Source organism: Bombina bombina, chromosome 5, assembly GCF_027579735.1.
Source record: "Bombina bombina isolate aBomBom1 chromosome 5, aBomBom1.pri, whole genome shotgun sequence".
NCBI classification, from domain to species: Eukaryota; Metazoa; Chordata; class Amphibia; order Anura; family Bombinatoridae; genus Bombina; species Bombina bombina.
Window position 1 is genome coordinate 125,800,983 of NC_069503.1, and position 18,724 is coordinate 125,819,706.

The 18,724-nt window shown below is 43.5% G+C and overlaps 1 protein-coding gene across 1 annotated transcript in view; it reads right to left on the bottom strand.

Annotated features, from left to right (window-relative positions):
- The window catches only part of SMARCC1 (SWI/SNF related, matrix associated, actin dependent regulator of chromatin subfamily c member 1), a gene marked incomplete in the record, with an annotated part of 306,811 nt that overhangs the window by 36,466 nt on the left and 251,621 nt on the right, over positions 1-18,724 (bottom strand). The window contains 1 exon segment of the mRNA XM_053713684.1: positions 651-785. Within this exon segment, the coding sequence (XP_053569659.1) occupies positions 651-785 (135 nt within the window).

Sequence of the window (18,724 nt, forward strand, 5' to 3'; positions counted from 1 at the left end):
TTTAAATTGCACCCTTCTATCTGAAATGTTTTATTTTGACTTTCACGTCAATTGAAACAAAACATAAGCAGGTGGGTGCCAAAGGGTAAGGGACAGCTGACCATAGACCCTGGGAGCTTCTAGTTCCAAATAGAGTGGAAACCACCCCTGCTTTAAAGGGATATAAAACCTAAGATAAAGCATGCAATTTTAAACAACTTGCTAATTCACAGACTATGTAATGCCACTTGTGGCCGGGGTGGAATATTTTACCCCCCCCCAGACCATTCATAAGAGGGTACTACTAAGATAACCATGATTAATGTAAATAGAAGGTATTGTTAATGCTATATTTGACAGTTAGACCCTTACTTTCTCAGTAATACCTCTATTCCAAGGTTTGGGCACTTCTGCACAATAGTTTCTATGCCCCAATTCATGATTAACGCAAGTTTAAACGATGTTGTAAAGCAAATTTAAGTTTTGAAATTCTATGCCCCCACATTAAGTCTGCCCACATATTGAAATGTCTAGCTTTAACACTTTCCCCCAATGATTAAGCAATTCTATTGTTACAAAAAGTGCTAATTTTTTTCTTTATTATTTCCTTTTAAAGCAGGATGGACATGCGAATAACGAGGTAGATCCTTAGTTTAGCAATAGTGACTTACTGCCTCCTTTTCTCTGTCCATGATGGTTTCTAGCTCCTCAAAATGTCGCAGCTTAATTTCAAGTTTCTTCATTTGCGTCTCCACTAAAAGGGCCACCAAAGATTTAATTTTACGTTCTTCCACAGCTGCTAGATGCTAAATTAAAAGAAAAAACAAAACAAAAAAAAATGAATAAAAAAAAAATAAAAAAAAAAATGAATTACTTGTGGGAAATCTGAGGAAATATTTCTTAATAAAAATTCCACAAACTTTATAAAGGCACTGAAAATTAAAATGACAGCATCAATGATTTAATGGTCACAAGTCTAAACATTTTTTTGATTTTTTTTTTTAAGTCCCTTAGACCGCACTAGATTGCCCATATTTATTTAAATGTATTAATTTACACAGATAAATTCTTTTTGTATTTGAATATAACTGGTTACAAATAAATTGCATTTTTAATACGTGTTTCAAATCCCTATTGAAACTATTTGCTAGCTATGCATTTCCTGGTTTGCGCAGCTTTTATATATCTGTCCCTAATTAGCCACAGCAAAACACTTTCAGGGGTGTGTTCCTTGACTGCAAAACAATTAATATTTTCCTAAGAAAAGGGCTGTACTAACTGCTTTTAAAAAGATAAAATGTATGATAACCTGATAAATTTATTTCCGGACATGGAGAGTCCACAACGTCATTCCAATTACTAGTGGGAACCAATACCCAAGCTAGAGGACACGGAATGAATAAGAAGGGAGAACAAGACAGGAACCTAAACCGAAGGCACCACCGCTTTAAGAACCCTTTCTCCCAAAAGAGGCCTCACCTGAGGCAAAAAATATAGGACAAAGTTGCAGCCTTGCAAATCTGTTCCACAGAAGCTTAATTTTTGAAAACCCACAAAGAAGAGACAGCCCTAGTGGAATGATCTCTAATTCTCTCAGGAGGCTGCTGACCAGAAGTCTCATAAGCAAAACTAATCATACTTCTCAACCAGAGGGAAAGAAGTAGCAGTAGCCTTCTGACCTCTCTTTTTACCTGATCCGCAGATAACTTAGACGAGATTTTGTAACACTGAGACACAAAGTCCACAGCCCAAGGATCTAGAACATCCCTTTATCCATGCTTGACAAAACAGGGAAAGTCTAACCCCCCCCCCCCAACTTGATCTGATCCCGGACCGGGGGCAGACCCTTCATGCCGACTTACTCAGCATAGGGTTTCTTTATTTGCTTCCCCTTGTTCCAAGAGTGATTTGGTCTCCAAGAAGATTTAGACTGCTCCTGCTTGGAAGAGGGAGAGGAAGACTTTTGAAGTTACGAAAGGAACGAAAATTACTGTGACATCCTTTAGATCTATTCTTGTCTTGTGGTAGAAAAGATCCTTTTCCACCCGTAATATCAGAAATTATTTCTGCCAGACAAGGACCAAACAAGGTCTTACCCTTGTAAGGAAGCACCAGAAGCTTAGACTTGGAGGTAACATCAGCTGACCAAGATTTAAGCCACAGAGCTCTATGGGCTAGAACAGTGAAGCCAGACATCTTTGCTCCCAGTCTAATGATTTGCATGTTAGCAACCTATCTGCACTTGCTACTGTGGCAATACAAACTGCAGGTTGCCATTGAAGACCCTGATGAACATACATCATCTTCAAATAAGCCTCCAGCTTCTTGTCCATGGGATCCTTAAAGAAACAACTATCCTCAATAGGGATCTTAGTTCTCTTAGCCAGAGTAGAAATAGCCCCTTCTACTTTAGGCGCCATGAATCTCAAATGAGTCCGCAACAGGAAACCTCTTTTTAAAGACGGGGAGAAAGGTATCCCTGGCTTCTCCCATTCCTGTGTAATAATCTCTGTTGCACGATCTGGAACAGGAAACACTTCCACAAAGGAACAAACATCATAGTATTTGTTAAGCTTACTAGATTTTTTAGAATTGACAGCGAAGAATCGGAGTTGTCCAAAGTAGCCAGTACCTCCTTTAATAGTACACGGAGGTGTTCAAGCTTAAATCTGAAGTTTACCTCTTCAGAGTCAGACAAAAACAGAATTTATGTTTACCTGATAAATTACTTTCTCCAACGGTGTGTCCGGTCCACGGCGTCATCCTTACTTGTGGGATATTCTCTTCCCCAACAGGAAATGGCAAAGAGCCCAGCAAAGCTGGTCACATGATCCCTCCTAGGCTCCGCCTACCCCAGTCATTCGACCGACGTTAAGGAGGAATATTTGCATAGGAGAAACCATATGATACCGTGGTGACTGTAGTTAAAGAAAATAAATTATCAGACCTGATTAAAAAACCAGGGCGGGCCGTGGACCGGACACACCGTTGGAGAAAGTAATTTATCAGGTAAACATAAATTCTGTTTTCTCCAACATAGGTGTGTCCGGTCCACGGCGTCATCCTTACTTGTGGGAACCAATACCAAAGCTTTAGGACACGGATGAAGGGAGGGAGCAAATCAGGTCACCTAAATGGAAGGCACCACGGCTTGCAAAACCTTTCTCCCAAAAATAGCCTCAGAAGAAGCAAAAGTATCAAACTTGTAAAATTTGGTAAAAGTGTGCAGTGAAGACCAAGTCGCTGCCCTACATATCTGATCAACAGAAGCCTCGTTCTTGAAGGCCCATGTGGAAGCCACAGCCCTAGTGGAATGAGCTGTGATTCTTTCAGGAGGCTGCCGTCCGGCAGTCTCGTAAGCCAATCTGATGATGCTTTTAATCCAAAAAGAGAGAGAGGTAGAAGTTGCTTTTTGACCTCTCCTTTTACCAGAATAAACAACAAACAAGGAAGATGTTTGTCTAAAATCCTTTGTAGCATCTAAATAGAATTTTAGAGCACGAACAACATCCAAATTGTGCAACAAACGTTCCTTCTTCGAAACTGGTTTCGGACACAGAGAAGGCACGACTATCTCCTGGTTAATGTTTTTGTTAGAAACAACTTTTGGAAGAAAACCAGGTTTAGTACGTAAAACCACCTTATCTGCATGGAACACCAGATAAGGAGGAGAACACTGCAGAGCAGATAATTCTGAAACTCTTCTAGCAGAAGAAATTGCAACCAAAAACAAAACTTTCCAAGATAATAACTTAATATCAACGGAATGTAAGGGTTCAAACGGAACCCCCTGAAGAACTGAAAGAACTAAGTTGAGACTCCAAGGAGGAGTCAAAGGTTTGTAAACAGGCTTGATTCTAACCAGAGCCTGAACAAAGGCTTGAACATCTGGCACAGCTGCCAGCTTTTTGTGAAGTAACACCGACAAGGCAGAAATCTGTCCCTTCAAGGAACTTGCAGATAATCCTTTTTCCAATCCTTCTTGAAGGAAGGATAGAATCTTAGGAATCTTAACCTTGTCCCAAGGGAATCCTTTAGATTCACACCAACAGATATATTTTTTCCAAATTTTGTGGTAAATTTTTCTAGTTACAGGCTTTCTGGCCTGAACAAGAGTATCAATAACAGAATCTGAGAACCCTCGCTTTGATAAGATCAAGCGTTCAATCTCCAAGCAGTCAGCTGGAGTGAGACCAGATTCGGATGTTCGAACGGACCTTGAACAAGAAGGTCTCGTCTCAAAGGTAGCTTCCATGGTGGAGCCGATGACATATTCACCAGATCTGCATACCAAGTCCTGCGTGGCCACGCAGGAGCTATCAAGATCACCGACGCCCTCTCCTGATTGATCCTGGCTACCAGCCTGGGGATGAGAGGAAACGGCGGGAATACATAAGCTAGTTTGAAGGTCCAAGGTGCTACTAGTGCATCTACTAGAGTCGCCTTGGGATCCCTGGATCTGGACCCGTAGCAAGGAACCTTGAAGTTCTGACGAGAGGCCATCAGATCCATGTCTGGAATGCCCCACAGTTGAGTGATTTGGGCAAAGAGTTCCGGATGGAGTTCCCACTCCCCCGGATGCAATGTCTGACGACTCAGAAAATCCGCTTCCCAATTTTCCACTCCTGGGATGTGGATTGCAGACAGGTGGCAGGAGCGAGTCTCCGCCCATTGAATGATTTTGGTCACTTCTTCCATCGCCAGGGAACTCCTTGTTCCCCCCTGATGGTTGATGTACGCAACAGTCGTCATGTTGTCTGATTGAAACCGTATGAACTTGGCCCTCGCTAGCTGAGGCCAAGCCTTGAGAGCATTGAATATCGCTCTCAGTTCCAGAATATTTATCGGTAGAAGAGATTCTTCCCGAGACCAAAGACCCTGAGCTTTCAGGGATCCCCAGACCGCGCCCCAGCCCATCAGACTGGCGTCGGTCGTGACAATGACCCACTCTGGTCTGCGGAAGGTCATCCCTTGTGACAGGTTGTCCAGGGACAGCCACCAACGGAGTGAGTCTCTGGTCCTCTGATTTACTTGTATCTTCGGAGACAAGTCTGTATAGTCCCCATTCCACTGACTGAGCATACACAGTTGTAATGGTCTTAGATGAATGCGCGCAAAAGGAACTATGTCCATTGCCGCTACCATCAAACCTATCACTTCCATGCACTGCGCTATGGAAGGAAGAGGAACGGAATGAAGTATCCGACAAGAGTTTAGAAGTTTTGTTTTTCTGGCCTCTGTCAGAAAAATCCTCATTTCTAAGGAGTCTATTATTGTTCCCAAGAAGGGAACTCTTGTCGACGGAGATAGAGAACTCTTTTCCACGTTCACTTTCCATCCGTGAGATCTGAGAAAGGCCAGGACTATGTCCGTGTGAGCCTTTGCTTGAGGAAGGGACGACGCTTGAATCAGAATGTCGTCCAAGTAAGGTACTACTGCAATGCCCCTTGGTCTTAGCACCGCTAGAAGGGACCCTAGTACCTTTGTGAAAATCCTTGGAGCAGTGGCTAATCCGAAAGGAAGCGCCACGAACTGGTAATGCTTGTCCAGGAATGCGAACCTTAGGAACCGATGATGTTCCTTGTGGATAGGAATATGTAGATACGCATCCTTTAAATCCACCGTGGTCATGAATTGACCTTCCTGGATGGAAGGAAGAATTGTTCGAATGGTTTCCATTTTGAACGATGGAACCTTGAGAAACTTGTTTAAGATCTTGAGATCTAAGATTGGTCTGAACGTTCCCTCTTTTTTGGGAACTATGAACAGATTGGAGTAGAACCCCATCCCTTGTTCTCCTAATGGAACAGGATGAATCACTCCCATTTTTAACAGGTCTTCTACACAATGTAAGAATGCCTGTCTTTTTATGTGGTCTGAAGACAACTGAGACCTGTGGAACCTCCCCCTTGGGGGAAGCCCCTTGAATTCCAGAAGATAACCTTGGGAGACTATTTCTAGTGCCCAAGGATCCAGAACATCTCTTGCCCAAGCCTGAGCGAAGAGAGAGAGTCTGCCCCCCACCAGATCCGGTCCCGGATCGGGGGCCAACATTTCATGCTGTCTTGGTAGCAGGTTTCTTGGCCTGCTTTCCCTTGTTCCAGCCTTGCATTGGTCTCCAAGCTGGCTTGGCTTGAGAAGTATTACCCTCTTGCTTAGAGGACGTAGCACTTTGGGCTGGTCCGTTTCTACGAAAGGGACGAAAATTAGGTTTATTTTTGGCCTTGAAAGACCGATCCTGAGGAAGGGCGTGGCCCTTACCCCCAGTGATATCAGAGATAATCTCTTTCAAGTCAGGGCCAAACAGCGTTTTCCCCTTGAAAGGAATGTTAAGTAGTTTGTTCTTGGAAGACGCATCAGCTGACCAAGATTTCAACCAAAGCGCTCTGCGCGCCACAATAGCAAACCCAGAATTCTTAGCCGCTAACCTAGCCAATTGCAAAGTGGCGTCTAGGGTGAAAGAATTAGCCAATTTGAGAGCACGGATTCTGTCCATAATCTCCTCATAAGGAGGAGAATCACTGTCGACCGCCTTTACTAGCTCATCGAACCAGAAACACGCGGCTGTAGTGACAGGGACAATGCATGAAATTGGTTGTAGAAGGTAACCCTGCTGAACAAACATCTTTTTAAGTAAACCTTCTAATTTTTTATCCATAGGATCTTTGAAAGCACAACTATCTTCTATGGGTATAGTGGTGCGTTTGTTTAAAGTGGAAACCGCTCCCTCGACCTTGGGGACTGTCTGCCATAAGTCCTTTCTGGGGTCGACCATAGGAAACAATTTTTTAAATATGGGGGGAGGGACGAAAGGTATACCGGGCCTTTCCCATTCTTTATTTACAATGTCCGCCACCCGCTTGGGTATAGGAAAAGCTTCTGGGAGCCCCGGGACCTCTAGGAACTTGTCCATTTTACATAGTTTCTCTGGGATGATCAAATTCTCACAATCATCCAGAGTGGATAATACCTCCTTAAGCAGAGCGCGGAGATGTTCCAACTTAAATTTAAATGTAATCACATCGGGTTCAGCTTGTTGAGAAATTTTCCCTGAATCTGAAATTTCTCCCTCAGACAAAACCTCCCTGGCCCCATCAGACTGGTGTAGGGGCATTTCAGAACCATTATCATCATCGTCGTCATGCTCTTCAGTATCTAAAACAGAGCAGTCGCGCTTACGCTGATAAGTGGGCATTTTGGCTAAAATGTTTTTGATAGAATTATCCATTACAGCCGTTAATTGTTGCATAGTAAGGAGTATTGGCGCGCTAGATGTACTAGGGGCCTCCTGAGTGGGCAAGACTCGTGTAGACGAAGGAGGGAATGATGCAGTACCATGCTTACTCCCCTCACTTGAGGAATCATCTTGGGCATCATTTTCATTGTCACATAAATCACATTTATTTAAATGAGAAGGAACCCTGGCTTCCCCACATTCAGAACACAGTCTATCTGGTAGTTCAGACATGTTAAACAGGCATAAACTTGATAACAAAGTACAAAAAACGTTTTAAAATAAAACCGTTACTGTCACTTTAAATTTTAAACCGAACACACTTTATTACTGCAATTGCGAAAAAATATGAAGGAATTGTTCAAAATTCACCAAAATTTCACCACAGTGTCTTAAAGCCTTAAAAGTATTGCACGCCAAATTTGGAAGCTTTAACCCTTAAAATAACGGAACCGGAGCCGTTTTTAACTTTAACCCCTTTACAGTCCCTGGTATCTGCTTTGCTGAGACCCAACCAAGCCCAAAGGGGAATACGATACCAAATGACGCCTTCAGAAAGTCTTTTCTATGTATCAGAGCTCCTCACACATGCGACTGCATGTCATGCCTCTCAAAAACAAGTGCGCAATACCGGCGCGAAAATGAGGCTCTGCCTATGATTAGGGAAAGCCCCTAAAGAATAAGGTGTCTAAAACAGTGCCTGCCGATATAATTTTACCAAAATACCCAGATTAAATGATTCCTCAAGGCTAAATATGTGTAATATATGAATCGATTTAGCCCAGAAAAAGTCTACAGTCTTAATAAGCCCTTGTGAAGCCCTTATTTACTATCTTAATAAACATGGCTTACCGGATCCCATAGGGAAAATGACAGCTTCCAGCATTACATCGTCTTGTTAGAATGTGTCATACCTCAAGCAGCAAGAGACTGCTCACTGTTCCCCCAACTGAAGTTAATTCCTCTCAACAGTCCTGTGTGGAACAGCCATGGATTTTAGTAACGGTTGCTAAAATCATTTTCCTCATACAAACAGAAATCTTCATCTCTTTTCTGTTTCAGAGTAAATAGTACATACCAGCACTATTTTAAAATAACAAACTCTTGATTGAATAATAAAAACTACAGTTAAACACTAAAAAACTCTAAGCCATCTCCGTGGAGATGTTGCCTGTACAACGGCAAAGAGAATGACTGGGGTAGGCGGAGCCTAGGAGGGATCATGTGACCAGCTTTGCTGGGCTCTTTGCCATTTCCTGTTGGGGAAGAGAATATCCCACAAGTAAGGATGACGCCGTGGACCGGACACACCTATGTTGGAGAAATAATTATACTGTCCAAATCTGAGATTTCGCCCTCAGAGCCTGAGGTATCCTACTCAGACTTATGAGGGAGAGCAACCTGTGTAGCAGCAGATGGAACAGACACCTTACACTCAGAACAATTATTAGATTTCCTCTTCCGCTTCCCTAACATGGGGAAAGCAGATAGTCGCAGATACCACTGAAGATATCAGTGCGGAAAAATCTGATGGCAAATAAACTCCTCCAGGAGGCTGAGAGGAATTGCAGGGCACTATATGTGTAGCCATTGAGGTTTGGGACATTTGAGGAGAAAGCTGTGGCATTGCCTGAACAGCATCATCCTGAGAGACATGAGGCTCAGAAACCAAAACTTTATCTTTAAAACAATTTGGGCCTCAAGACAAACATTTATCCATAGGAGCAGAGCCTTGTTCCATGTCCATAGTAAAACAATTTGGGCCACTAAGAATCACAAAAATAAAGGAATGACTAGGAGCAAAACCCTTGTTAAATAAAATTGACAGTCGCTTTAAGAAATAAAATTTACACACGCTGAGAACGAAGAAGTACAAATTAACAAGCAGACTCTACACCTCAGACCAACTGAGGTGCCCTACCTGACCCTTCAATCCCAAGTTGATCATAAAAACAGCTGCACCATTGATCAATAAACAATCCAACACCAAGGAGCTGTTTAAAATGGCACTTCTCCGCTCAGGAACTCAGCCGGAAGAGAAGGGAGGAGTCATATGATCGGCATAAATTAAGATGCGCAGTAAACTAAAAGCGCACTATTTTTAGTTCTTCATATTTGTTAAACTGCCGATTAAAAAATTAAGGAAGCAAAGATGAGCTCAAATGTACAATTTAAAGATATATGTGCAGTAACTCCTTTATCACATTCCTAATAAAATAAAGGTCCCATGAACTAAAAAGTCACAGCCTCAGGGGAGACATCCCGTAAACTGTATGGGAAGTTAACCCCTTAGTCTTCACACAAACTAAGTGCCTGCACACTGCCCAATAAAATACTTCCTTAAGGATTAAATATATTGCAAATAAATTATGCAGGAAATTTTTCTCAAGTGCAAGTTTCTATGACCTAGAAGACAAAAGCACTTATCTGTATGTTCAGCTGTCCGGCAACAAGACAGCTCACAAGGCGTGACAGGACACACCAGAGACCTGTAGAAAAAGAAAAGAAAGAACAGAGTATGGCTTTCTATACCAAGGGCAGCAATAAGTTAGAAAAATCAAGCAAGGACCACCTCACCACAGCAGGAGGAGGCAAAAAGCACCCCAGCAAAGCTGTTAAGTGTAACTTCCCTTACCCAAAATCCCCAGTCATTCAGCCAAAGGAAAATGGAAAAAGAAGAAACACAAGCGTGAAAAGGTGTCTGATGTTTACTCAAAAAAAACTGCCCAATTATAATAAAAAAAAAAAAAAAAAAAAAAAAAAAGAGGGTGGGGTCGTGGACTCTACAGAAAGAAATTTATCATCAGGTAAGCATAAATTTTATTTTCTTTCCTATGACATGAAGTGTCCACGACGTCATTCCAATTACTAGTGGGAACCAATAACCAAGCTAGAGGACGCAGAATGAACATGGGAGGGAGAAAAAAGGCAGGAGGACCAAAACAGAAGGTACAACTGCTTGAACCTTTCTCCCAAAAGAAGCCTCAGCCGAGGCAAAATTATAAAATTTTGAAAAAGTATGCAGAAAGGACCATGTTGCCTCCTTGCAAATCTGTTCCACAGAAGCTTAATTTTTGAAAGCCCAAGAAGAGGAGACAGCCCTAGTGGAATGAGTCGTAATTGTCTCAGGAGGCTGCTGTCTAGCAATCTCATAAGCCAAACAAAGCAAACTTCTCAACCAGAGAGACAGAGTAGTAGAAGTGGCCTTCCAGAGGCCTTCCAGAGAAAACAACAAACAGAGCAGAAAACTGCTGAAAAACTTTAGTAGCTTGTAAGTAAAACTTTAGAGCACGCACAACATCCAAGTTATGCAAGAGACGTTCCTTATGAGAAGGATTAGGACAAAAAGAAGGAACAACTAATTCCTGATTAATATTTAGATCCAACACCAACTTAGGGAGAAGCCCCAATTTAGGACGAAGAACCGCCTTATCTGCATGAAAGATAAGGTACGGAGAAACACACTGCAGAGCTGAAAGCTCAAACTATGTGAGCGGAAGAAATAGTAAGGAGAAACAAAACCTTCCAAGATAATTTTTTATCCACAACATGCATTGGCTCAAACAGAGTCTGCTGCAAAACTTTAAGAACTAGATTAAGGTTCCAAGGAGGAGCAACAGGTTTAAACACAGGCCTGATTCTGATCAGGGCCTGTACAAAAGCTTGAACATCTGGTAAGTCTGACAAACGTTTGTGCAAAAGTATAGATAATGGAGAAATCTGACCCTTCGGTATACTGACTGACAAACCTTTCTCCAGGCCATCTTGAAGAAAAGATGAAATACAAGAATCCTCACCCGGCTCCAGGAGAAACCCTTAGATTCGCACCAAGATATTTGCACCATACCTTATGGTAAATCTTGCGAGTAACAGGTTTGCGAGCCTGAAGCATAGTATCAATGACTGCTTCAGAAAAACCACATCTAGACACAACTAGGCGTTCAATCTCCAAGCAGTCAACTTCAGAGAATCCAGATTTGGATGGAGGAAAGGACCCTGAATTAGAAGGTCCTTCCTCAGAAGTAATTTCCAAGGAGGTAGAGATGACATCCTTACTAGATCCGCAAACCAGATCCTGCGAGGCCAAATAGGAGATATTAGAATTAACGATGCTCTCTCCTGTTTGATACGAGCAATGACTCGTGGAAGAAGAGCAAACAGAGGAAACAGGTATGCTAGAGAGAAATCCCAAGGAACCACTAGGGCATCTATCAGAAAGGCCATAGGATCTCGACCTTGAACCGTACTTCGGAACCTTGGTGTTTTTACGGCACGCCATAAGATCAAACTCCGGCACCCCCCACCTGAGGGTTAACTGAGAGAACACTTCCAGATGGAGAGCCCACTCCCCGAAATGAAAAGTCTGTCTGCTCAGGAAAACTGCTTCCAAATTGTCCACTCCTGGAATGTGGATAGATAGGAGACAATCGTAAGCTTCCGCCCACTGAAGAATGTGAGTCACCTCTTTTATGGCCAAGGAACTCAGAGTTCCTCCCTGGTGGTTGATGTAATGTAAGCCACTAAGGTGATGTTGTCAGACTGGAATCTGATAAACCAGACTAAAGATAATTTCTCTCAACTCCAAGATGTTTATGAAATGAGAAAACTCTTCCTGAGACCATAGGCCCTGAGCTTTCAGAGAACCCCAAACAGCTCCCCAGCCTGACAGGCTGGCATCCATAGTTACAATCACCCAGGAAGGTCTCAGGAAGCAAGTGCCCAGAGACAGATTTTCCAGTGAAATCCACTACGAGAGAGATTCTCTTGTTAAGGAGTCCAGATTTATCCTCCTCTCTTAAATTTATTAGACCTCTTTGGAACCTCCGCAAATGTAGAGTATGAGCGACCCAAAATAGCAAGGACCTCTTTCAACAGAAGACGAAGGTGTTCCAGTTTCAATCTATAATTAACATCCTGTGAATTTAAAGCATTAGGACTTGCGTCTCCATCTACAGGCGCAGAGACCAAATTTTCCCATCAGAAAATACCTAGGAATGAACGTCCTCATAAGAGCGACTAACGCAGACTTAGAAAATGGAGAACTCTTGGTATTAGTAAATCCTAGATCATCTCTTCCTCCTTCCAGATAAAGGGAATGCAGATAATGCTGCAGACAATGTAGAAGAAAAACAAGTTATGATTACCTGATAATTTCATTTCCATCTGAGGGAGGAGAGTCCACTGCTTCATTCATCAATTGTGGGAAATAAGAACATGGCCACCAGGAGGAGGCAAAGACACCCCAGCCAAAGGCTTAAATACCTCCCCCACTCCCCTCATCCCCCAGTCATTTTGCCAAGGGAACAAGGAACAGTAGGAGAAATATCAGGGTATAAATGGTGCCAGAAGATTGAAATAAATTTAGGTCCGCCCCCCAGAGAATGGGCTGATGCAGTGGACTCTCCACCCACAGATGGAAACGAAATTATCAGGTAAGCATTATTTATGTTTCCATCTTAATGGAGAGACCACTGCTTCATTTATCACTTGTGGGAAAAAATACCCAAGTTCTCGAGGACACTGAATGTAAAAAAACGGGAGGGTAAAGGAGCCTGTAGAACCTCGCCCCCAAAAGCTGCTTCTGCCGAAGCAAAAAAGTCAAATTTATAAAAAATTTCAAAAGTATGTAAGGATAACCAGGTGACCGCCTTACAAATCTGCTCCATTGAAAGCTCATTCTTAAAGGCCCAAGAGGAGGCCACAGCTCTAGTCAAGTGAGCCGTAATCCTCTGAGGAGGCTTATGTCCCGCTGTCTCATATGCCAGACGGATTATACTTCTAAACCAAAAAGATAGAGAAGCTGCAGAAGCCCTTTGAGCTCTGCGCCTTCCAGAATACACAACAAATAAAGACGTCTGTCTGAACTCCATCGTGGCTTGAAGATAAAACTTCAAGGCCTGAACCACATCCAGATTATGTAAGTAACCTCTCCTTTGAAGAAGGGTTAGGACACAAGGAAGGAACTACTATTTCCTGATTAATGTTATGACTCGACACTACCATGGGAAGGAATCCCAAACCAGTGCGCAGAACAGCCTTATCAGCATGAAAAACGAAGTAGGGACATTGCAAGGCCGCCAACTCAGACTCTGCGTGCCGATGCAATAGCCAATAACAGGACCTTCCATGAGAGAATCTTAATGTCAAGGGTATGCATAGGCTCAAACGGAGCCCTCTGCAAAACCTTAAGAACTAAGTTTAAGCTCCAAGGAGGAGCCAGATTCCTGAAAACCGGTTTGATCCTAACTAGAGCCTGAACAAAGGGCCGAATGTCAGGAAGCTCTGCAAGCTTCGTATGCAGTAGTACAGATAAAGCCGAGATCTGTCCCCTTAGGGAACTGGTGGCAGGACCCTTAACAAGGCCGTCCTGAAGGCCAAAATCTTTGATACCCTGACCTTATTATGCCATGGGTATCCTTGTTCCTCACACCATGACAAGTCCTCCTAGTGACCGGCTTCCTGGCCTGAACGAGCGTGTCAATCACTCTCCGAAAATCCTCTCTTGGCCAAGACTAGGCGTTCAATCTCCGCACAGTCAGCTTCAGAGAATCGAGATTTTGATGTTAAAAAGGACCTTGAACTAGTAGATCCTACCAACAGGGTAACTTTCATGGCGGATATGACGACATCGCCACTAGATCCGCAAACCCCGTCCTCCACGGCCACTAAGGAGCAATCAGAATAGCAGAAGCTTGCTCCAGCTTGATGCGGGCCACTACTCGAGGTAGAAGAGGCAAGGATGGAAATATGTAAATTAGGTTGAAGTCCCAGGGTCAGTTCCGCCTGGGGATCCCCGGAACGTGACCAGTATCTGGGTAGCTTGCAATTGAGTCTGGACGCCATGAGATCTATTTCCGTCGTTCCCCATCTGCTGCAGATCTCCGCAAACATCTTGGGGTGGAGAGACAATTCCCCTGGATGAAACAACGGTCTGCTCAGAAGATTCGATTCCCAGTTGTCCGCACGCGGAATAAGGATCGTTGAGTGCGAACAATTGTGAATCTCTGCCCATTCCAGAATCCGAGACACTTCCCTCATTGCTATGGAGCTTCTTGCCCCCAACCCCGCCAGGTGGTTTATGTAAGCCAGCCACCGAGGTAATGTTGTCCAATTGGAAAATGATGAATTGGGACGACCCCAGAGGGGGCCTAGCCCTCAGGGCATTGATTATCACTCTAAGTTTCAAAATATTTATAGGTAGACTCGATTCCTTTCGAGTCTATCTGCCTTTCTGGCACCCCAAACAGCTCCCCATCCTGATAGACTTGCATCCGTGGTTACAATCTACCAGATGGTCTCAGGAAGGATGTCCCCTGAGACAACTGCCCTGGTCGAATCCACCAAGAAAGCGACTCCCTCACCGGTCTGTCCAGAAATATCTGTTGGGACAAATCTGAATGATCACCGTTCCATTGTCTCAACATACACATATACATTGAAAAAAACTTGTTTAGGGCCTTTAGGTCCAGAATTGGATGAAAGTGCCCTCCTGCTTTGGGACCAAGAAAAGCTTTAAATAATACCCCAGACCTCTTTCTGCCTGAGGGAGTGGGACGATTACCCCAAGACATGAGAGATACCTCATACACCCCAGGAAGGCATCTCTTTTCTGGTCTTGAAGAGATGTTTGACAGGAGGAACCTGCCCATGGGCGGATACGATTTGAAACCTTTCCTGTATCCCTGGCCGACGACCTCCAGGACCCAAGGGTCTGCAACGTCTCCCCCCAAGCCTCTGCAAAAAAGATAGTTTGCCCATACCTGGTCCAAGGACGGGTAGGGGGCCGCCCTTTAATGCTGACTGACTCGGCTGGCTTCTTGTTCTGCTTGGACTTGTTTCATGAGTTTGCTGGCTTCCAAGATCCCTTGGATTGTTCAGATTTTGTGGAAGGCTGCTGGCGCTGAGACTTGTCTGCACAAAAGGGACAAAAAAGTAGATCCCTTAGTTTTGGTCTTCTTATCCTGAGGTAAGAAGGCACCAGAATCCAGGCCCAGGCCAAATAAAACCTTCCCCTTGAATGGTAGGGAAAGCAAGCGAGACTGACGTCATGTCAGCAAACCACGATTTTAGCCACAGAGCCCTGCGGGCTAAAACAGAAAACCCCGATGTCTTAGCATTCAGGCGAATAATCTGCATGATAGCATCACAAATGAACGAATGTGCTACCCTTAGGGCTTTGATTCGATCCAAAATGTCATAGAGGGGAATCTCCACCTCGACCATTGCTGATAGTGGGGTCACACCAGTAGGTAGCCGCACCAGCCATCTCAGCGACTGCCGCCGACGGTTGGAAAACTAACCCTGTCAGTTGGAACATCTTCCGCAACATGGACTCCATCTTTTTATCCATGGGTTCCTTAAAAGAGAAGCTATCCTCATGCGGAATGGTCGTTCTCTTATCAAGCGTGGAGATAGCACCATCCACCTTAGGGACGGTTCCCTACAATTCGAGTTGCGCATCCGGAACGAAGAGACGAGGGAGAAAAGTGCAAAACCATTTTCTCCCATTCATTCTTAATAATGTTCGCCATTTTTGATAGGAACCGGAAAGGCATGTGGCACTACCCTGTTTTCGTAAACCCTATCCAGTTAAGGGATCGAACTCCGGGAGTTTCGGTTACGGAAACTCCAGCGTAGCAAGAACTTTTTTCCGAAGAATACGCAAATGCTCCACCTTAAATCTGAAATCTGTTTCCTCCGCGAATGGAAGTCTAGAAGTAGCCGATTTCGACCCAGAAGTGACATCCTCCTATAAGTCTGCGTTGTCCTCAGCGCATAATCTGTCCGAGACATCCAGCGGAGTCGAAGACCCCTGAGACGGATAGCAGTGCCATACCTTCCGTTTGCGCTTAGGGTGAGGCATCACATTGATGGCAGCAGAACCCGCCATCTGCAGCTGATCGGCGAAGTCTGGAGGCCAAAGGACCCCTCCCGCGGGAGGGTTAGTAGTGCCCTGGGTAACTGCTTGTGTAATCGGAGATTATTGTAGGGAACGCACCTCACGGGGCGGAGAACCATCAGAGGTGGATGGCTCAGTCGTACCAATTACTTAATTCTTTTTTGATATAGCAATATTGATATCAGAGTCCTAAATAGCTTGCGCCTTTATTACAGACTTTATCAAACTATTAAATGGTACCTTTATATCCCAATGGGCGGGGCATTTAGCACATCCTATGACCCGGATTACAAGAAACAGTTTTTGTCTCCTCCGAACGCAGTTCGAGAAAGAGGAAGTTACAGAAGCCATACCCAGTGACATGGAGTGCCATTCAGAACCGCCCCTGCACTCGAGAGCGAGACGCGCCAAAAGAAAAGCCTGCCCCAAATCTCTCTCTAATTACTGCCTCATCTCACACAAGTGCAGCAGAACACAAACAATATTATGTATAATACAACCCCCCCTGTTCCATAACCCCCTTCCGAGGTTATTACCCTAGATTCTATAAAGATAAAAAGTGTCACACTGTGACCCTGACTTCTTGCGTTATCACATATATATAATGAAACAATCTTACCAGAATCAACACCATGGAACAGGAACACGTCCCTTCAAGTGTGTAAGGTTAGCAGCGTTGCTCCTGACATGGACTTGAGAGAAGAAAAGCAGGCAGTGAAACTCATCAATGCTGATTGCTAATGGAGCTGTTTAACTGAGTCGGGATGGTTTCGCAGAAAGACTCCCTCTGCATCTCTGGACTTTAACATTCACACATGCTAAAGAGGTACTTTAAGCTTGCTCATCATATATGTTTGTCCGGGTGCCCTGCTGAGTACAGTGCGTAGTCTTAGCACTTGCTGGATTTATTGTCTGCACTGACACCCTCAATGGACTGTGCAAATTTCTACTGTGATATTGAACTGGGGGTGATGGACTGAGTTTGGGGCCAATGACACTCAATTTGGGGTTTGAAGGACTGAGATCCATATTTCACCTAAATGTGCATAATATATCTTGCTTGTCCTCCACAGGTCTGTTAATTTTGGAGCATCATAGGTCTAAGCAGAAGGGTTTGTCTCCCCTGGAAGCAAGAGCAAGGAGATGAGCACTTATATGAGTAACTTGCTTTGCGGTGTTATTTGAGGCAAAAACATAAGGGGCTGATTTTTACAGATTTTCCTTTGCTGACAGTTAACCCGTGCTAGAGAGTGTTGAGGTTGTTTTCTACGTATGGTAGATAAATGATATAAAATGGGCAGTATGCCACACAGGCTTTGATAAATTCATTCTCTCACCTGAATGCTATCCTTAAGTTAATAGTACTAAATATTAGGGCATTGAAGGATATTCCCTTTAGATCAATCTTTAGCTACAAATTATTGCAAATTTAATTTGGGGCAGGTAATTCCTTGTAGGGTGGCTATATATTAAAAAAATATCTATCTAAAATTTTTATATCTTCCTATTCTATATTTATCTGTATAGCTAAAAGTTTTGTATCATGAGGTTTAAGTCGACACTGTAACATACACCAGAAGGAGTTTAGAAACTGAGAACAGCGTTTTCAGAAAGCATAGTATTCTAGATAAAAGTTAAATTTTTAGGGAACTTTGGGAGTGTAAGTGAAACAAAAAACACTATATCACTTGTAGAGCACACATTGGGGTTTTTTTTTCTATTTTTGTTTTTTTTTCTATTTTTTTTTTTTTTTTTTTTTTTTTTTTTTACCAATTGTATTACACATATAATATAGAGGGTTGCTGCATGAGATTTATCAGCTAGTAACTATCGGTTAGAGCACTATAAGTACTTGTTTGAGAATTCGGAGTTGTCTCCCTTATCTGTAAGCTATATAGATAGTAACTGTCACAGCACAGACAAGTTACAGTCACGTCCTGTCCATGGACAAATACATTAATCCAAAAAGCTCACCCTCCAATATGCCTCCTAAAGCAAGGGACAAAAAAGGGGGCAGCAGGAATCTGGACTCCAGTATAGTCTCCCCACTGGAAAAAAGTATCCCCAATCCCTTTCCCATTAATATGCCAGAATTTGCAGCTGAAGTGGCCAAATTACTTACACCTCAATTCGATATGATCAAGCAGGAGATCAGAAGTGAGATATCAAACCTCACTTTAGAGGTTAGGCAGTTTTCCTCAAGACTTGAGGAAATAGAGAATCGGATCTCGGATCTAGAGGACAGACTTAATGTAACGGATCCTACAATGGACACTCATAGCAAAATCATTTCGTCCTTGCAGGCCAAGGTGGAGGACCTTGAGGACCGATCGAGACGTAATAATCTTAAAGTGATCGGTCTGCCTGAGTCCCCTGAATTTCAAGACTTAATGAACTTTGCCACCATTATACTACCCCAGGCTTTACAGATTCCGGCTCCTGCTGCTCCCTTTTTGATCGAGAGGGTACATAGGATAGGTCAAAGGCGTGAGCACAGTGAGGCCGCAAGACCCAGGCCAGTAATTTTTAAGTTCGTGAACTTCCAAGACAAGTTATTATATCTCAAACATTACAGGAAATGTGGCTCTCTCTCCGTAGGCCCCCATAAACTA